At 34.4% G+C, this 20621-nt stretch overlaps 3 protein-coding genes across 6 annotated transcripts; 1 reads left to right on the top strand and 2 right to left on the bottom strand.

Annotated features, from left to right (window-relative positions):
- Positions 1 to 7097: 7097 nt before the first annotated feature.
- Positions 7098 to 13941, bottom strand: LOC106105823. Of its 2 annotated transcripts, XR_001225757.1 has the most exons (14): positions 13833 to 13940; positions 13522 to 13736; positions 13039 to 13184; positions 12864 to 12963; positions 12406 to 12618; positions 12066 to 12302; positions 11731 to 11916; positions 11088 to 11606; positions 10701 to 10796; positions 10501 to 10635; positions 9888 to 10139; positions 9426 to 9474; positions 9184 to 9349; positions 8815 to 8907 (listed from the first exon to the last, which is right to left on the bottom strand). XR_001225757.1 is itself a non-coding variant. In XM_013286286.1 (13 exons), the coding sequence occupies exons 2-13, from the start codon at positions 13711 to 13713 to the stop codon at positions 7178 to 7180; spliced, it is 3855 nt and encodes a 1284-aa protein (XP_013141740.1). In that variant the 5' UTR covers positions 13714 to 13736; positions 13833 to 13941; the 3' UTR covers positions 7098 to 7177. The 2 variants fall into 2 exon arrangements, 1 of the variants encoding a protein (XP_013141740.1); XM_013286286.1 differs by lacking the exon at positions 9184 to 9349 and having other exon boundaries at positions 7098 to 8907; positions 13833 to 13941.
- Positions 13942 to 14282: 341 nt separating this feature from the next.
- On the top strand, positions 14283 to 18598 carry LOC106105681 (probable methylthioribulose-1-phosphate dehydratase). Of its 2 annotated transcripts, none has more exons than XM_013286107.1 (6): positions 14283 to 14506; positions 15032 to 15126; positions 15456 to 15569; positions 16726 to 16876; positions 17829 to 18031; positions 18455 to 18598. In XM_013286107.1, the coding sequence occupies exons 1-6, from the start codon at positions 14489 to 14491 to the stop codon at positions 18543 to 18545; spliced, it is 672 nt and encodes a 223-aa protein (XP_013141561.1). In that variant the 5' UTR covers positions 14283 to 14488; the 3' UTR covers positions 18546 to 18598. The 2 variants fall into 2 exon arrangements, with proteins under 2 accessions (XP_013141561.1, XP_013141562.1); XM_013286108.1 differs by having other exon boundaries at positions 17829 to 18075; positions 18455 to 18542.
- A 16-nt stretch (positions 18599 to 18614) lies between these two features.
- Positions 18615 to 20621, bottom strand: LOC106105680. Of its 2 annotated transcripts, none has more exons than XM_013286106.1 (4): positions 20327 to 20621; positions 19799 to 20027; positions 19320 to 19553; positions 18615 to 19053 (listed from the first exon to the last, which is right to left on the bottom strand). In XM_013286106.1, the coding sequence occupies exons 1-4, from the start codon at positions 20525 to 20527 to the stop codon at positions 18629 to 18631; spliced, it is 1089 nt and encodes a 362-aa protein (XP_013141560.1). In that variant the 5' UTR covers positions 20528 to 20621; the 3' UTR covers positions 18615 to 18628. The 2 variants fall into 2 exon arrangements, with proteins under 2 accessions (XP_013141560.1, XP_013141559.1); XM_013286105.1 differs by having other exon boundaries at positions 19799 to 20033; positions 20327 to 20620.

Below are 20621 nucleotides of genomic sequence, written 5' to 3'. Positions count from 1 at the left end.
GCTCGGAGCCTACCCTAAAGTTATGGTGACTAGGCCATAGTCAACCACGCTGGCCAAGTGCGGTCTGGTTGACTTCACACATATATTTGAATTTCTTCGCCGATATGTGCATCACGATGTTTTCCTTTACCGTAAGAACGTCGGGTAAATTATGTACATATGAAAAATCGAAAAATCGAAAATTGGTACATGGCGGGATTCGAACCCAAGACTTGTAGATTACAAGTCAAGTGCCTTAACCACTGAGCCACCGACGCTCTGCCGCTTAAAGTTACTGTAATATTAATAATTTAATTTTATATATCGACACAGGGAAACTCGTTAATTCAAGGTAATAAATCAGCAAAACAATTGATTTCGTACAATGGTTACAATCCGAATGGAAATAAATACATTTTCCGTGCACTCGATGCAATAAAGATTAATTATTTTAAATTACTCTTCATTCATTCAGAATGTCGTTACTATTTTGTATAAAAGCTGAAAATTAAATACATTTGTACTTTTGTATTAAACACAAGTTGTTGCTCGCTACTTCGTACACGTGAATAAAAATATAGCCTACTAGCTTTCGCCCTCGGCTCCGTCTGCGTAGAATTTAAGATGAAAACCAAAAGGAAATAGCCTATGTGTTCTTCCAAAGTATCCTCTATAACTATGCCAAATTTAGTTGAGAACCGTTAAATATTTTAGGCTAAAAAGTTTAACAAACATACATCCATCCATCTAAACTTTCGCATTTATAATATTAGTAAGATGTAAGATTTAGGAAAACACTTCAAATTAAAGTTTAAATAAAACTTTAAACAAAAATCAGTCTACAAAGGAAGAGGAAGACCGAAGAAAGTATGGATGCATTGTGTGAAAGAGGATATGCTTAAGAAAGGAGTGGATTCAGATATGACGGCTGAGAGATGTATGGAAGAGCAGCACATACTGTGCCGACCCTCCGTAAGGGATGGGGGCAAGTGGATGATTTTACATATGTTGTCCGGTACGAGTCGTGATGCGAAGTTTCTTTTTTCAAACATCAAATATAGAATTCTTTATAAAATTTAAATACACCGTTCCAATATTCAAACCATCCTTCCTGTGCAAGGTGTTGCCAGCCAGTAACATAACATATAAAAACACCAACACCTTAAAAAAGAATTTATTTTTTTCCGCTCACGAGTTTAGAGTAAAATTGCGATGCTCCTTTTCATTACAGCTGTCGAAACTTTAAACGAACAACTCGAACGAAAATTAAAAGAAAACTGCTTTGATCTCAATTTAATTATTTTCCTTTACAAGTCAAGTATTTTCGTAAATATTTCGTTTTGTATTGAGGTTTGATTTAATTCTTTTAAACATGCCGAACTTTTTATTCCTTTTAAATATTTTCCCTTTATTAATTACTAGCTGTTCCTCGCGACTACGTCCGCGTGAAATTAAAAATTAATAAAAATTGTAGCCTATGTCACTCGCCGATAAATTACCTTTCTTATTGTGAAAGTATTTTTTAAATGGGCGGAGTAGTTTTTGAGTTATTTCAATACATACAAAAATAAAATCTTTCTTTTTTATAATATTAGTATAGACATAAATAAGTGATAAATCGATTAGTATTTATTAGATAAGTAGACGATTCTTTTCTTCCTATACTTACCCTATGGAGGGTATCCTATCCTTCCATACCTCCCCATAAGCCGTCATATATGAATTCACTCCCATCTTAGTCATCCTCTTTCACACAATCATTCCATACTTTCTCCTGTCATCTACCTTTCTTGCCACTTTCAACCTCATTCCTTTCTTCAGGCAATATCTCTAATGACCCTAAAATATTAAAAAAAAACTTTATATGCATCGTTTACATTATGTAAATAATTCAGTGGTCAATGAAATGTTAGAATTTTTATTTGCAATCTTGTCGATGCAGCATTTTATCGGATTTTTACGATACAGCCCGCACATAAAACGGTTGTAAATATAAAAAACAAATTGCACAAATTTTGTCTGACAAAGGTCTGCATTAAAATGTTAATCAAATTTTAATTTAAATTAAAACTGTAATATCTACTTCTGCAATTAACTAATACTTTAATGAGATTGCTGAATATGTTTTTGTTCCGAATTAATTCAAAAATCAAAACAAATTTTAATCTTTGACCAATAGTCCTTGTTTTTCTCTTAATAATTAAATTGTCGAACATGATCGTAATAAAAACTTAATACTTACTTTAAAATAAATTTATAAATATTGTTCACGTTCTCGTAATACAAAGTTCCCTCTCTCATTCTCGAACACAATATTCCATATCGCAACAGGAAAAGTATGCCAACAAACCGTGATAATGGAAACGCTAGGACCTTAATTTGCAGAAGGTTGCTTGCAGAATAACAAGCAACTGAGGCCTATACAAATTGATAATATTCCTTTACAATAAATTCTTCTATAAAACAAGAGAAATTATGCGTTTAATTATTCGATTTTATGCTATGTGTATGAAGGCGCAGACTTAAAGCTGCACGTAAATAAATGTGAATTCTTGTCAACAGATGGCGCTATTCGTAATTATTGAATCGCGCTATTGAGTTTCGGTTGTTTCAGTCTTTTGCATTCCTGTCAGGTTCGTTAATTAATTAATTATTTTAGAAGCTGCGAGTGTTATGGATAATTACTTCTCATATTGCTAATTTCGGAGTTATTTCTCCAATCACAAATTACAATACATTGAAATTGCATGCGCAGTTATACTCACGTGTTACGCTTATGAACAGTTATTGCCAGCTTGGCTATTTTTTACAAATATTTGTAATACATATTCATAGCCAACATTAACGCCACATGGCATTTTACTATTTTAAAATTTAGCTTTTTGCTTGTTTTTGTTGAACGACGGAATTTAGATTAGCCAATAATTAAACGAAGATAAAGACAATAGTTTTTTTAACTGTACTAAATAATGACCGGTTTCTCAACCACATTTAACTATTCGTCATGTTTTTGTTCGATATCTTCATAATTTTGGGTTGCTGATGTTTCTATATATTTTATTATTATTTATCATTTAATTAAAACTTTTTGCACAAAAATTAAATAAAAATAATACAAATGTTTAAACTATACTAATACAAAATATGTGCAAGGGCGGCCTTTTACCATTACCTTTTGATTTATTAGTTTCAGGTCGACCTAAATTTCAACAGAGTAAACTCAAATTACTAAGTTCAGAATTTGACGAACTTAAAAACACTGACATATGGTTAAAAGTAGCTGGGAAACTGGCCATAAAGGTGCTTTTGTTCGTTATTTTGTGGACATGTGATACACAATTCTTACGGTGATTGGTAGATTTATATTAACACTAGCTGTTGCCTGCGACTTCGTCCGCGTGGTATTAGAAAACATACGAACTATATAAATAACAAAAAGCTACATATCCCTCGGGAACCGGACATTTCTCGGGGATGAACCTTATCCCATGTGTACTCCAGACTTTGCTTTATATCTGTGCCAAATTTCAATAAGATATGTTGAACCGTTGCAGAATGATCGAGTAAATATTAAAAAACCTAAATTAATGAATCCTATGTGTTCTTCCAGACAATGCTCTAAACCTGTGTCAAATTTCATGGAGATCCGTTCAGCCGTTTAGGCTACAAACGCTAACAAACATCCATCTAAACATTCTCATTTATAATATTAGTAAGATTAGAGTGTCCTACACGCTTGAAATCCCGCGGCTTCACTCGGAATGTCAATCAGCAATCACCCGCAGGCGGCAGTAAACTTTTACAATCCTGCCGGGAATCGAAAAACGTAATGTCGTATAGTATTCGGCAATAGAGATTTAAGACTCTTACTTTACATCAGTAGATTACATAATTCGTATTTACACTTAGTACTTGTTTAAAAAAAGTTGTACCAGTCGAGGACATTAATTTCCCACCCACTTCGAGGCAATAATAAATTTAAAAAGTTTAAGAAAATAACAATTTAATTAAAAGACGATATGAAAATCATTTTATTATCTTAAATAGGTAATTATTTAAATGGAAACGCAATCTTCAAATATTAAACAATTCTATATTCCATGGGGAAGTCACGAGAACTGCTTATCTTATCAAAATCAAAACAAATTCAATAAGGTTAGAGTGGTATGGGCATGTTATGAGAAGGGATGAATCGCATGTAACAAGAAGGATATTAGTTATGAATGTGGAGGGGTACATCGGTAGAGGTAGACCTAGAAAGAGATGGATGGATTGCGTGAAAGGTGACATGATCAAGAAGGGAGTGATGACTGAGATGACGGATGATAGAATGCTTTGAAGGACAAAAACCCGGTGCGCCGACCCTACGGGAGTAGGATAAGGCGGGGGAGATGATGATGATAATTCTTATCTTCCATATGAAATACAGGTACCCGATGTCCTTTAAAGTGCGCACACACCTTCGACTACAATATCGCACAACCGTTTAGTCTCGCTTTGATTCCTGTGAGCTTATATAGATGTGCGAACCCTACTCAATTTTTAGTTGTGCAACTAATCAGTCGAATGGGTTATGAAACAATCGACAATCGCACAACTGTTGTGCGATAATTTAGTCAAAGGTGTGCGCCCGCACTTATTATTCCCAATATCGAAAAAAAAACGTGTTCAATAAAGTTGGCAAATTTGCTGCGTCAAAGAGATTCGATTTTGTCTAGACTCCTCTATATGGCGGACATAAATCAAAGGCCAACACGAGACAGCAAAACCTTGCCAGGAATATTTTATGGACATACTAACTTTTACCCGCGACTTCGTTCGTACAAAATTAAAAATAAACTTAGGAGTATATGTGTTCTTCCAAACAGTATTCTACATGTGTGCCAAATTTAATCAAGATTCATTAAGCCTTCGAGGTACACAGTAACATCGATCCATCCAAAGTTTCACAATTAAAATACTAGCTTTGGCCCGCGACTCCGTCTGTGTGATATTAGAAAAACAAAAGCAAGTAGCTCTGTTCCTCTAGACTAGGCATAAATTTCATCTAGATCTGTTCAACCGTTTAGGCTACAAACTCTTTCAAACATCCATCCATCTAAACTTTCGCTTACTGAAAAAAGATAAAAGTAAACAAAAATGTGTGTTTGAGAAAATCACAAATAAGTATACATCTTTCAATGTAATATTAAAGTATTTGAGTGCTTTAAAAAGTGTTCTTTGTAAAATTAAATTTCACAAAACAATTTAAATTAGGGAGTTCAAAAGAAAACTTGAAGAACATTAGCGCGATGCTCGTCTTTGGTTTAGCGAAGATTATTTTTCTGTTGACGACACTTGAACGTTTGCTTTTGATGTTGTTTGTGCGAAAGATTATTGGTTTTTATCAACGCTTCAAGCGTGAAGAGAATTCAATTTCTTTTGATTTCGATATATCTGAGATCGGTCATGCAAACATATTTCTCTATTGCAAATAAAATTAAATTACAGTAATAGAAATAGTCCTCTTTATTTCGAAATTCAAATAATATAATAAGAAAAGAAAATCGAATACTGGATTAATCATTTTTGGCATAAGATCGCTGATATTCTAGAAGGTAAAACTTTCATCTATCTCTACTTTCTAAGAGTAGTATAAAATATCTCCTTTAGGTTTAGTGTCATCATGAACTTGCCCTTAAGGAGGGTCGGAAAAATATGTGCTGATCTTCCATACATCTCTATTAGCCGTCATATCTAAAACCACTCCTTTCTTAAGCATATCCTCTTTCACACAATCCATCCATTCTTAGGTCTTCCTCTTCCTTTGTAGCCATCCACATTCATTCTTAACGCTTTCTGGTTTATGTCCCCATCGTCTCGTCGCATATGTCCATACCACGCTAACCTTCTGCTTCTCAATTTCTCCACCACTGGCGCTACTTTGAAATTTTCTCATATATACACATTTGACGAATTTTAGTTTTAGTATATCATTAGATTTTTAGTAATTTTGTATCATTAAAAATGCGATAGTTTGGATGGTTGTTTATTAGAGTTTATAGTCTAAACTGCTGAATGAATTTAGATAAAATATGGCACAGATATAGAACATAGTTTGGAAGAACAGATAGCCGATTTACTCAATTTACTTTTAATCCCGCAGACGGAGTCGCGGTCGATAGCTAATAGAACATAAATTTTACAATCATTTCTACACTTCGTTGTATTCACTCAGATTTACAAAAGAAAATTAAATACTAGAATTATCTGCTTAAAAGATTAACCGGGGGAAATGTGTTGAAATGACAGGATTGTTTTGATGCTTGTAGTAGGCACATTTAGATGAGCAGCTGTTTGGTATGGGGACTGCGCCGTGACACTCGATTGACATATCCGATCCAACGAGCACGAGATCTCACATGAGTAGTCACATTAAGGATTTAATGGAGCTTGTCACCTCTAAATTCTATAGGTTCAAATATATGCATTAGCCAAATACTTGTGTCTTACCGTAGAGAAAGTTAAATATAGTAGTTAACAAGGAACGTTTTTCCTCTTCATACGGGCTTTACTTAATTGATTATAATTCACTCTCACTCTTATCCAAACTCATACCAAACTTACCCTTGCCTATTCAATTCGGAGCTCAATTTTTAGGTTATTCCCAACCGTCACCCCGCTCTGTCCCCACGTGAAAATAAAAGTTGCATCCGTCCCACCTTTTAGTCACACTATCACTGAAACTTTTTATTCACATCTGTTCCCGCGTGGGAACAGAGCGGGGCGACGGTTGGGGGTATTCCTAATTTTTAAGTCTAAATCAATTATCAAAAACTAAAGCATATTTTTTAAATGTAAGCACAACTCTATGAAGATCTAGAGCGCATAGAAATCGAATCACATACTCCTTGATTTTGTGTAGCTACCACTCGGAATACAAATGAGTCAGTGTCCTGCATCGATCGGCCGGTAAAACTTTATAGTACCGACCCTTGCGTCAGAGTAATCTCAAGTGTACTTAGACACGACCCTTTTTCTTATAACACTTTATTTCAGGATGTTAACTGCTTATTTCTGCTGACTAATTTCTTAAGACATTGTGTTTATTTTCTACAAAACAAATAGAAGTTACAGAATCAGGATATCTATTTAATATGGTTTAAAAGTTACATAAGAATTAAAATATCGAAACAGGTGTATTGCAATTGTGTAATATCTAGTTATACATGTGAATAACTTCTCCAAGGAAAGAAGGAAGCTGCGGAGGAAGGAATCTCAAAGAATCCCAGCATGATTTTTTAACTTCTTCATTTCCACTCCCTTCTCCATTTGTTACTGCTTTAATATCAACATCAATAATGTTTCTAGAACCTAATTCACTCAACTCATTATAATCACTGTTATGGTACACACAAGACATCCCCGAAGTCGGTTTAATTACAATATGCGGCTTAGTTTTATCCGATTTATTCGAATTCCTTTTTCCACGTATTGTAAGTGCGATATCTTTGCTAGAGGATTTCGTTGTACCATTTGTGTCTGATTGCATGAGTTTAGAGACTTCGTGGTATAACATAGTCATGTTTGAGTCGAATTCTAACAAATCACAAGAATCATTCTCATGTCGTACTATTGCTGTAGTCTCGACTAATTTATCTACCATTCGTCTGTTCTGTAATATATCATCCAGCTGTGAACTGTTAATAGCAGCAACATCTATATTTGATCCCTTCTTTAGTTTAGATACATAGATGTTACTCGAACGAGTGAACTTTAATAATACAGGAGCCTTAGAACTACGTCTTCTAACAAATAGAATCATGCTATCAGATACGGTGGACTGAATTGGTAAGGACTTTGAAGAATCCAAGAATTTTTTAATGTTTTTAATAAAATTCGATTTCAAAGCCCTATTTAAAGGAGTTTTTCCCAGTGATTTTCCAACTTGGTTTTGTTTCGTTAACTTATCCGATTTTCTAGATGAAGAAAATCGATTCTCATAAATATTGTATAATTGATCAGGTTGCTGCATTCTGACCTGGTGAAATTTCGGTTTTGGTAAACTAATAATTAATTCCCTGCAACACTTTGATAGTTTCATTGCTTCTTCGGATTCGGAAATAACTTTTGTAACTAAACTGAGATCACGAGGTACGTTCGAAATTATTTTTATGTTTCCCGATCGTGTTTTCTTTAAAATACCTATCTCCGTTTGAGGTTCATTACTGCAGCATCCAAATTTCACCATACGACTTCCGGATTCGCTTTTCCTCAATGTGAGAATAGCTGTACTATCATCCTTGATTATATTCTTAACTGTTGCTTTTAAACATTTTTCAAATTCCTTATCAATAGCGAGAACATAATTTCTTGAAGGTGTAGATTTTAAAACTCCTGGAAACTCATATATACTGTCATCATCTTGTAATACCTTTAACTTTGTGTATGTTTCGGGCAATAAAGCGAGCAATCTGTCGTGAACCTGGTCCAGAGGCTCTGTGGCAATAATCAAAACGATTCCCGAAGGAGTTTTTCTTAAAATCGCATTAGGTTGTATCTGACTGTTTTCTCCATTTAAATTTAAACTAACTTCTGGCATATTATGTATACTTCTTTCAATTAATTCTGATACATTTTTATTTCCTTTGAAGAATAAACATCCTGGTAAAACTTTTTTGAGCTTCATTATTCTGTCTATACTTGAAGTACAAAATTCAGATTTGAATTCGATCAGTATTTGACCGGAGTCTGTCACTATTATTTTGGTTAATGAGTGTGGGTGCATTTTACTCTTATTTTCAATAACTTTTACAAAATCCTTATCAAATTCAAGAACCGAGGCACCGGATGGTGTTTCTGCTATTTTTAAAAACCAATCGTTTAAACAAATTGTTATAGGGCATGTAGTCTGAGCGGCTTGTTCTCTATTGTTTAACTGTTTTTCATCTGCAAGTGAATTATTAGAAAATTACAAACATATCCTTTTGGGATTTATTTTAAATGTATTTAATTATGAGAGTACAAAACAAACAGTCTCGATTTTGACAATAATTAGGAATTTAAAAAAATTTAATTTATGTTATGCTAAAATAAGCTTAAACTTTTTTTTAATAAGTGCAATTATTTAAAAAAAACACTAATACTACTAATTACTGCGGTAAATAAAACTTCTACGCTTTTAGTAAATATTTAATAATCCAATATACATCAAATTTAATTAACCATTTTACAGTTACTTGACGTTTCCTCGCCGGTACACTGGATTAGGTAAATTTCCTCTATATCGTTACCGTGGTGTCAGAACTGACTACTGAGCTGATTTGGTCGGCATGGCCGTCATTATAACTCCCCATCACTTCAGCGATAAGTCGCTTTCTCGGCTGGCTACCTGGGTGCGGATACCTTCGTTAATCAAGCAATGAATATTTTGTACTCCCATAAAAAGTAAACAAGCCAATAAATACCTTGTTCGAATTTCGAATTGGTCGCTGGATAAGAACAATCACAGTAGCCCTGAAAACAGAAATATTTTTACAAAGGAAATTTCAAAATAAAATACTTTGGCAGTAGCCTAGATGTTTGGGGTACGGACTACCCATCTTGCTGTCGAGGGTTCGAATCTCGAGATTAGATTATTGTCGTGAACGATAACCTAAAACAATCTGTTTCAAGCTTACCTAGAATGGTTAACAGAAATATTAGTAAATAAACAAAACGCTATTTTAGAAAAAAAATAGCAAACTCTGCTTTTGTGTACAACAAATAACTCACATGCCTAAAGCTATGAAAATGAAAAAGTAGCATGATAGTTCGAATTTTTAAAATACCTATCACTTTTGTGAAGTTTGAATAGGTTTTTTAACATATTTTTTTGTTTTATTTTAACATTTTCTGCTCCAATAAACAAAATAGATAGTTAATCATACCGGATGCGTCAAAGTAGGTTGTATTTTAGGTTTAGGTACAGAGTCCCTTGTCGGTATTGAGGAAGATATCTCTGGTTCCAACACACAAGGCGCCGTTCTCATATTTTTTGACATTTTACAAGTCGAACCACTACAAGTGTCACATCTCGATTTCGCAATTTCATCCATCATCTGCTTGAATTTTTCGTCTTCTTTACCACAATCCGGTCCACAGATTGTTTTATGTCGGTGAGGACATAGTGTTTTGTTATCCTGAAAAAATTTAACTTGAAAATCTAAAATCCTCCAGCAAAGAGATAGAATCTGTACTCGTTTATGATTCTAGGATTTTGAAAAAACATAAAAGAAAATCTTTAGAGCTGAAATCAAATGTACACCTAGACATAAGAGGATCTACGATTAGCTTTTGTGTATCAAATAGTTGTTTTACATCTTGAGATGATATATACGGTCAAGATTGCGGGAGTGTGCTGAACGCGGTCGGCAGAAGACCAGGCATCATTACAATCGATATGGGAAGCCTACGCTCGGCGGTGGACGATCTCAAGCTGACAATGATGGTGATATCTTGAGAAATAATTAAAGCTATAAATGGAAATGTTAAAGTGTTTACATCCACGTAGTCGTCGTCCACTGGACAGGGCGAGGGGTCGTGTGGCGCGGGCGGGGCTTTCTTCGTACAGATGCAATCCTTCGGACCCCTAGGACAGTTGCACTCGCTGGCTCCTCCCCAACGAGAGCACGGCGCCTGCATTTTATTGCATTAGTTAAACAATTAGAAAAAATGTAAATTAAAGTAATGTTAAAGATTACCTTTTTAGATGCTGTCCCTTTGTCAACTTTTTCCGGCTTCGATACTTGAACTTTCTGCAGACAGATCATCAACTGCCTGTACATGTCTGGATCCATCTGAATTTCAAAGCAATACGTATTAAACACTAGCTTTCTCTCGCGACTCCGTCTGCTTGGAATTAAAAAAAAGTGAGTAGCTATGTGTTCTTCCAAACTATGCTTTACATGTATACCAAATTTCATCGAGATTTGTTTAGCAGTTTAGGATGCAAGCCTTAACATCCATCTAAACTTTCGCAGTTATATCATTAGTTGATATTAAGATTTACGTTCAAACTTATTTATTTAATCTTCCAAATTTAATCCTAAATAGTATATTAGCAATAAGATTGAATAGCAAATACTTACTTCACACCTAGTTTTAACAGCGCCGCCAACTATAGTCAGATTCAAATGTTTTTTCACAACGGTCAGTATAAATTCTTGTAGCATTTTTCTTGTTCTATCGTCTAGTTTACCGTTCCTACTTCTCTTTAGACAATCCAAAATCTGATCGGCTACTACTTTCCCGCTGCCTTTCTTTATTTGTCTGTCTAACACGGTGTACATATTTTCAAACACGTTATCCAAAAATTTTCTCTTCACCGTTGTACAAATACAGTCCATTGTGTGGTCGATACCGCAGTGATCGCCTTGCAAGGCGCAACGTCGTTCTTCCAAACATTTTGGACAGTCGCTGCAAAATCTATGTATTTCGACCGTATCAGTCCCTTGGTTACATTTGCCACACTTCGATTGTTGGTTGTTAATATCTTTATCGAGATTCTGAATTTGGTTTTCAATTGATTTTTGTCTTAAATCACATTTATCTCGACATTTGTCACGTGCTTGGAGTAATAATTCTATTTCTGATGACAATGCTGCTCTCTAAAAATAGCAAATTAATGAACGTTTTTTTAGTAAAAGAATTATTCATGAAAGCAATACAAAAAGCGAAATATACATGCAAAATATTACATATCGAGCTATCTGTTTAAACAGGAGATAATACCTCTGCTCTCAAATCCTCGTTTTCTAACTTCTTCTTTAATAAAACGCCGCAAATCTTTTGCAAATCGTCTCTTGCTTCCTTGATGATTTTGGATCCTTCACTTTCCTTTTCCTTCTTTGTCTTATTTTCCTCTGCAACAACTTTTTCCAAATTCCTTATATCTTCTTTATATTTTGCAATCTTTTTCTGTCATATCAATAATTTGAATCACATGTTTCAGAAGTACAAAAACTACAGATCTTCCAAAACAAATTAAATTTATTTTACAGTACAGTACTTTTACCAAAAAAATATTTACTTAATTGTACAGTAATAAATGATCATAAAACACTTACGTCAGTTGCTTCCTTTTTCGAAACTATTGACTTTTTAGTTGCTTCAATTTCTTTTTTGTTATTTTCTAACCTACTCTGCAAATCTTTTATTTCCGAATCTAGATACTTAACATCGTTACTCTTCTGATTTATTTTGTCCCTAACGTCGCCTCTGTATTTATCCACTTTATCAATTTTAGATTCTAGATCTTTCATGTTTTCACGCCATTTCTTAGTGCTTGCCTCAACTCCTCTTAGCTAAAAGCAACAAATTGTATATACATAAGGTTATACGTCGTATCTCGAATTGAAATCAAAAGTAATTAGTTTGCTTTCAAATAAATTGCAGAAATAAGATAACCTCTTTTTCCAATAACTTCTGTCTCTCAAATGTCTCCACCATTTTCTTCTTATAAGTACCCTCCATAGACATCCACATGCAGTCCGCCTCTCTTAGCATTTTTATGCTCTCTTTCTCCCGCGCTTCTAATTTCTGAATCGCGTCTTTTAATTGCATCTCAGTTTCCATTAATTCCTTAAGTTTGTCTGTACATTTCTGATCGAATGACGCTGCCTGTCGAATTAATAAAAAAATGTACACTACTTTTTATTATTATAATTGAATAATCAAAGCCTGCAAAGCAAAATGATTTATGGGATATTGCATGTTGATGGACAATGCATGACTTGAAAAACTACTGAAGTGTTGCCAGCTTTGAGGGAATGGTACACTCGCTCCTTGAAAGATTGCAAGTCGTACTGGTTTGTTTGTGTGTATCTAGTGTCTATCAATTTATAAGTAATATTAACTCCAAATACCTCTTCAAAATTACATAAAACCGAACAGATAGGTGTACTTTGACCACATTCAGTAACAGAGCTGATAGGAGTTGGAGTTATGGGTGGTTCTTGCTTGCAACTGTTAAAAAGAAAATGCGATTACCATACCACTGTTAACAAAATGGGTTACAATTAAAACTTCCAATATTTTCACCTTTTGTCAGTATCGCCGCATTTATTGCAAGTTTTCTTATTTCTGGCAACATAGCAAGTCGTACACAGAGGTTTGGAATGTATTTCACATTTTTCAACACCTGACGATGGACGAACTATTTGGGATCCCGTTCGGGTAACTGTTTGCTGCACAGAAAAAAGAGTGCCAACTATTCGAGAGGTAAAAACAAGTACGAGAATACAGCATATACACGATAATCATGAAACAAGTAAATATTAAAGAAGAATTACCTAATCGTCTAATCTTTCTTTGGTTGTTAAATTAGTCAAATACGAACTCTTTATGGTAACTTATCTATAGTTATATTATAAAGATGAAAGATTTGTTTTTAGTATTCTTGTATGTATTAAAATAACTCAAAGTCTACTGTGCCAATTTAAAAAATTCTTTACCATTAAAATCTACGTTATCAGTGAGTAACATAGTTCATTAAAATTCTGTTAAAAGGCCCTTATTACGTACCTTCACATCAAAATTAGGATCATCTTTGAGCATATTCCAAAATTCGCACATAAGCTTTATGCCACGGTCACTCCTGCAGCCACAATCGCAATTCGGATGAGGTGGCGCGCGTTCCGTGACAGTACGCAAGTCCCTTATTACCTCGTCCAATGCACGATATCGTTTTAATAAACAACTAGGCAGTTCCTTCATTTTAATACAGTTTCGAGTAGCTGCTAACATAAAACACTTAAAATGTTGATGGACAGAAAATGGTTAGTTATTTAAATATGTTATATGGGTATTTCACTTAAAGGAAGTAGTTGACTTACCTGGTGCAGATATAGGGTTTTATCTGTAAATAAAACTATTTTTGTAATTATTTGAGTTAAACACACAAAAATTTTGAAGATTATTTTTCTTTAGAAAATGACAGAGAACTTGACTTTTTTAGTTCTTTTGATATGAACTAAAATAGCATTAATTACTATACTAGTGATAAAAAAAACTGGATTTAACACAAATAAGAAATCCATCAATACAATGTGTGCCATTTTATATGCATTTAGTTTTTAATTTTCATTTCCTCTCGTCACAATATGAAAAACTAAATGAAAGTCTTACATAACGTTCTTTGTAAACACTTTCTAAAAAAAAGTTAACTTCTCAACGTCAAATTGACATTTGTAGCTGATGACAGTGACATCTCGAAAATTTTTAAAATAAGAACACAAAAACTTATTAACATAGTTTATTATGCATTTACGACTTTATTTCTTAAATTTATAAGAGTTTCTATTATATTTTTATATGAAATCATTTAATGTTTCGCTAATAAGTAATAATAAATGTAGCATACACAACTAGACTAAGAAAAGTTTACTTAGTTGAAGCAGTGATAATGAGACGCAAATAAGAGGAACATTAAAATCATTCAGAGATAAGAAACATCTTGCATCACAATTGTATAGTATCGGAAGTCAAGACCATGTCGGAATTGAGTGCTGTAAGTCGTTCAAGAAATTTATTACTTTATTAAACTATAAGAATATGTTTTAAACACCATTTATTTACGTAAATAACTCTTCAGTCTTTAAAAAAAGTATAAAACAATTAAATTTGTTGGTTATTTTATCTAATCTTATTAAATACGAGCTGTTGCCCGTAACTTTGTCCCCATGGTATTAGAAAACATACTAATCCTTCTTATCCCTCGGGAAATGGATATTTCTCGGGGATGAAGCTTATCCCATGTGTACTCCAGACTTTGTTTTATATCTGTGCCAAATTTCAATAAGATATTTTGAACCGTTGCAGAATAATAGAGTAAACATTATTAAACTAAATTAATGAATCCCACAGGAACCATGACTATTCCCAGGATAAAAAGTAGCCTATGTGTTCTTCCAGACTATGCTACAACCTGTGCCAAATTTCAAGAAGATCCGTTCAGCCGTTTAGGCTACAAATGCTAACAAACATCCATCCATCTAAACTTTCGCATTTATAATATTAGTAAGATTGATTTTAGGAACATCCTAGAAATCTCATACCAGAACTGTGTAAACAGTTCTATCACTTAGGATGGGTCACAGGTACAGGAGGAGGAATATCAATAAAAGAAGGGTAAGTAACAATAATAATTACAGTATACTTATAATTTCTACATATATATTAAATTAACTTTTGCCCGCTACTCTGTCTTAAAGAATAAAAAAAACAAAAGCAGTTTATGCATTCTTTCTGATGTTCTATGTCCACACCATATTTGATCTAAAACTGTTTGGCTGTCTAGGCAGCCAACTTTAACAAACATCCATCCATCTAAAGTTTCACATTGAAAAGATTAAAACAATTTTGTTTCTGGCTGTGCCGAATTTAGAGGTCTCGTTAATAATAAAATAAAAAAAAACTTCCCATTTTATGACTTAATATCTTTTATTTGTTTTTTTCAGAGATAAAATCTACATAGCGCCCTCTGGTGTTCAAAAGGAGAGAATGAAGCCAGATGATTTGTTTGTACAAACTATTAATGATGAAGATTTGGAATTACCACCACTGGAGAAAAAGTAAGTAGTTTCTTAGTGTGGAGGTACACCGGTAGAGGTAGATCTAATAAGAGATGGATGGATTGCGTGAAAAGTGACATGATTAAAAAGGCAGTGATGACTGAGATGACATATGATAGAGTTATGTGGAGGACAAAAATCTGTCGCACCCACCCTACGGAAGTAGGATAAGGAGAAAGATTAAGAAGAATGAAGTTTATTTTCTATGTTAACTTTAACCTCAAGCAGATTTTTACTTAGTAGCCAGTAACTCAGGTAATGAAGTTTTATTCCTGTAAGATTCCTTATCCATATAAAAAATTACTAACTTTCAATAGCAACTCTGCCTGAGTGATTAAAAAAACGTAAGTCTATGTGTTCTTCCAGACTGTCCTCTACATCTATGCCAAATTTCATCAAGATCTGTTCAGCAGATTAGTATGTACACTCTAACAAACATCTATACATATAAAATTTCGCATTTATGATATTAGTAAGATATAGGTTTTTAACTTTATGACCTGTAATTTGACTATTACCAATAAAGACATTTAAAAAATATATAGATGTGGCAGCAAACAAAATTTTTTCACCATTACTTTTTCTGATAGTACTTACAACTTTAAATGTATGAAAATGTATATTATTGAAATGGAATAAATAAATATAAATATTATGAATGTGGATGTTTGGATGGATGTTGGAGTTTGTATCCTAAAATTTGGCATAAATGTATACCACATATTCTGGAAGAACACAGACTATTCACTATTGTTTATTTAAAATTTAGTCGCGGGTTGAGTCGAAAGCTGGAAATTAAATAAAAATTAATTAAAGCCTGGTGTCCTCTATGCCTCCTCTATAATTAAATCTCTACCATAGAAACAATCATTTTTTTTCTTTTTTTAATTTTAGTCTCAAAAAGAGTCAATGCACTCCACTGTGGATGTTTGGATGGATGTTGGAGTTTGTATCCTAAAATTTGGCATAAATGTATACCACATATTCTGGAAGAACACAGACTATTCACTATTGTTTATTTAAAATTTAGTCGTGGGTTGAGTCGAAAGCTGGAAATTAAATAAAAATTAATTAAAGCCTGGTGTCCTCTATGCCTCCTCTATAATTAAATCTCTACCATAGAAACGATCTTTTTTTTTTCTTTTTTTAATTATAGTTTGAAAAAGAGTCAATGCACTCCACTGTTCATGTTGGCGTATCGTGACCGCGGCGCGGGCGCTGTCATACACACCCACTCGCCGCACGCCGTGCGCTGCACACTGCTCTATCATAAGGAATTTGTTATCACACACCAGGAGATGATAAAGGTAAGAGGAAGTATTCAGCACATATTTCTCCACTGAAAGGAGCCTTCCCTATATTATTTATAACACGGCTAAAACTCACGTGGGAACTTTCGGTGTAAGCACAGACCAGTTTCAAACCCGTAGGGGGTCCTTCTTCAGGGTGAGAGGACGCCGGCTTTATTCGCTATCGCGTCGCGACGGTTACTGCGTGCCCTAGCCCGCAACGCGCGATTCGACAGGACGGGGGGCGCGGGGGTGCGGGGGTGCGGGGGGGACGCTGTGCGTCGGCGGAGACGAACTCGAAACTGAAGAGTTGTGCCTTCCCTTCCATCCCTAAGTTAGAAACTAGGCTATTCAATATTGATCCCTACGGCATTACTCAATTATAATATTTTAATTTGTAAAAAAAACTAAAATTTGTACTAAAAAACTGTAATAAACACTACTTGTTTCCAATAAAAAAAAACAAATGTAAGTAACCTATGTGTTCTTCCCGACTATCCTATACATCTATACCAAATTTTATCGAGAACTATTCATTGGTTTAGGCACAAACTCAAACAAGCATCCATCTATCCATCCATTCAAACTTTCTCTTTAAAACACTAGTGAGATAAAAAGATTATCTTTGAAGAATAACAATACAGTGTACTCTTGTTACAAAATTCATCCATTTTTTTTAACAAATTAATTTAAATCATAAAATAATTGTATCTTATTATATATGTCTTTGATATGTCTATTTTTAAAAAGTAAAAAAAATTACTAAAGTATATTTGTATCCCTCAAACAATATCTGGTATAAGGTAGGGTCAACGTTCAGAGTGTGGTTAACCCCTGTCAAGTACAGATCAGTAGCGCCAAATAACTGGACTGGCAATCAACTGGCACAGGGAACGCGTACTGGCACCATCGAGTCCGTGCATTTTATGCCGTTACTCTAGTATTTATTTAAAGTGTTTGTATATTTTAGGGTATAAAAGATTCCCAACTAGGCCGCTACCTTCGCTATGACGAGAAACTAGTTGTACCAATAATCGAGAATACACCGTTTGAGCGGGACCTGGCTGCGAGCCTGGGGGAGGCTATGCTGCAGTATCCGGGGACCAGCGCAGTCCTGGTGCGAAGACATGGCGTCTACGTGTGGGGGGATAGCTGGCAGCAAGCAAAGACCATGTGAGGAACTGTTCCAACTTCGTCATCATCCCTATCCTACTCCCGTAAGGTCGCAATGGTTTTTCCCTCCACATAACTCTATCATCCATCATCTCAGTCATCATTTCCTTTTTGATTATGTCACCTTTCACGCAATCCATACATCTCTTTCTAGGTCTACCTCTACCAGTGTTCCCACAGTTATAACTAACGTCCTTGTTACTTACGATTTGTATACTAGCTTTCGGCCGCGACTCCATATGAGTAGAATTAAAAAATAAGTTACCTACGTTTTCTTCCAGACTATGCTCTAAATCTATGCCAAATTTCATCGAAATTCGTCGAGTAGTTTAGGCTACAAACTCTAATAAACTTCCATCCATCTAAACTTTCGCATTTATGACATTAGTGAGAAGTGACATTGAATGTATATTTCCCTTTTAGGACGGAATGCTACGACTACTTATTCGAAATGGCTGTAGAAATGAAGAAATTAGGCCTTGATCCGGCTTACAACCCAGAAACTTCGAAATAAAAATAATTTTATATTTTATATAAGTGTTACTACCTTTTATACACAAATTTTTAAATAAAATAACTTTTCTAATCTGTATTTTATTAACATATGAATCTAGATAAGTCATCTAAAATAGTGTTGCCAGTTTTCCTTTCATTTTGTTTATCTGTATCTCTTTCTGCTGTCAATCTTTTTCTAGTTATTCCATGAAGGCTTGATGACGTTTTCCTAAGAATTAAATCCTTTATTTCATCTAATTCTGCCTTTGTAAGATCCGTGTAGCAATAATCATTGTTCAACATATCTTGTTTAGCCATCCCATACAAATACATTGGGTCTAGATTTTTGTTTTTTCTTATTCGATTCGCTTGTTGGCATTTCAAAACCCTTTTTAGACCTTCAAGATACGATTTGTTTTCTGGTATTTTCGCGTCGATTATTTCTATACCAATTTCGCCGCCGTATTTTAAATCTTCATCCGTTATTTTGTTATTACGTTTGACGGCTGACGGAATTGACGGAATGTCTGAAAAAGTAAAGATTAGAAAAATGCACAAAACAAATGTTTCTTTTATATTAAACATTGTAAAAAATGGAAATCGTCTTAAATTATTTTGATATTTGAATAACGTTAAAAAAATTATTAGTTTGATATCTGTAAGAGCTCTTAAAACGTTCTTTTTGTAACTCGAAGAGATTTTTTTTAAACATTATTTTTTACAAAACCAAATTACGTACTTAAAAATAATGCTAAATAGTGGAAAAAAAACATTTGCAAGACGGAACAAGTACCTTTTTCAATCTCGCAAAATTGTCTAACCGAAAAATAAGCTCTTAAAGTTTGCATAGGTTTCGAGCAACTACCGTACTGAAATACATCGTATTCCACGCAAACTATACGCTCCTTTAGTCTCCTTATTTCCACATTTTCCTTCTTGTATCTCGCAAACTTCTCCGCTATTATTTTTACACGAGGTTCATTGTGAATATGTACTCTATTTGAACGTACAAAAGCCTTTGACTGTCCTGAAATATTAAAAAAAAAACAGGTAAAGTGAAATCGCACCATCAAATACACTTCCCCATTCCATCTTGTCTTAATAAGGATGGGACAGGAAAGAGGACTAATTAAGCCCTCGGCACGCACTCTGAAGAAACGCCGATTTTCTTTCACACAGAAGACAGGTGCAATCAACTGGCCAATCAATTCCTGGACTAGATGGGCGTCTACCAACGTTAAGCTAAGTACACAAAAGTTTTAGATAACTTACGTTGCGTTAAAACTTCAGCGTCTCTGTGTAAAAGAGGTCGCGTGACATGTTTCGGAAAATCGTAGATATCTTTATAAATACTATGAGTAACACTCAACGGATTTGACGGTGTTGCTTCAGGTAATACGTTACGCAGCAAATGCTTTAGTTTCCATAAGAGGTCTTTGATGTCTTGAGGCAGAGTTGAATCGGTTTGTTCCTGTGCAGAGTATTGCACGCGCACTGGATGCTGAAACTAAAAATTTTACATACTCTTGGAACTATCAGTTTGCTGTAATACTCGGCACCGTTAGTAACTAAGGCATTCTTTTGTGATTATAGATTTAAAATGATATCAACCTCAACAGCCGTATAATAGAAATGTATAAAACCATCTAAACTTTATAGCGGCTCGCAATTTCTGTTTAGTTATTGGCGTCAAGTTAAGTGGGGGCGGGGCACACTCCTGCGCAGTAGCGCCATCCACAGTGTTTCCAGACGTCCGCTAACAACTAACAACGAGCTGCCACAAAGTTTGAATGTTATTACCTCAGTTTTCTCCACACCTTCAGTAACCTGCTGCGCGTCTTTTGTATCTGGACTGAAATAACAGCTTCTATTCTTCATCAATTCCAAACGAAACTTGTCATTCAAATTGTTCTCAACTTTCTTACATTTGGCAAACAATACTTTAGTCTGTACATCATGTTTGTTCGCAACAGTCCGACCTAAGCGATTGTTTTTCTGCATTTTTATATGATTTTAGATTTTTTAATTTATAACGACTACATATTTGAACACTAGAGGATTTGACATTGACGTGCAATTAATAAATGAACATTGA

This window comes from Papilio polytes, unplaced genomic scaffold (genome assembly GCF_000836215.1).
Source record: "Papilio polytes unplaced genomic scaffold, Ppol_1.0 DF822733.1, whole genome shotgun sequence".
NCBI lineage: Eukaryota > Metazoa > Arthropoda > Insecta > Lepidoptera > Papilionidae > Papilio > Papilio polytes.
This window is presented reverse-complemented; position numbering and strand designations above follow the sequence as displayed.

Coding starts and splice junctions, on each gene's coding strand:
- LOC106105680 (XM_013286105.1), bottom strand. CDS start 20,527: ATGCAGAAAAACAATCGCTTAGGTCGGACTGTTGCGAACAAACATGAT. Junction 20,034..20,326: donor AAGGTGTGGAGAAAACTGAG/GTAATAACATTC, acceptor TAAAATTTTTAG/TTTCAGCATCCAGTGCGCGT. Junction 19,054..19,319: donor ATTTTGCGAGATTGAAAAAG/GTACTTGTTCCG, acceptor TTACTTTTTCAG/ACATTCCGTCAATTCCGTCA.
- LOC106105681 (XM_013286107.1), top strand. Junction 15,127..15,455: donor GGAATATCAATAAAAGAAGG/GTAAGTAACAAT, acceptor TGTTTTTTTCAG/AGATAAAATCTACATAGCGC. Junction 18,032..18,454: donor TGGCAGCAAGCAAAGACCAT/GTGAGGAACTGT, acceptor TTTCCCTTTTAG/GACGGAATGCTACGACTACT.
- LOC106105823 (XM_013286286.1), bottom strand. CDS start 13,713: ATGAAGGAACTGCCTAGTTGTTTATTAAAACGATATCGTGCATTGGAC. Junction 12,964..13,038: donor TGCGGCGATACTGACAAAAG/GTGAAAATATTG, acceptor TCTTTTTAACAG/TTGCAAGCAAGAACCACCCA. Junction 12,619..12,863: donor TTTTATGTAATTTTGAAGAG/GTATTTGGAGTT, acceptor TTAATTCGACAG/GCAGCGTCATTCGATCAGAA.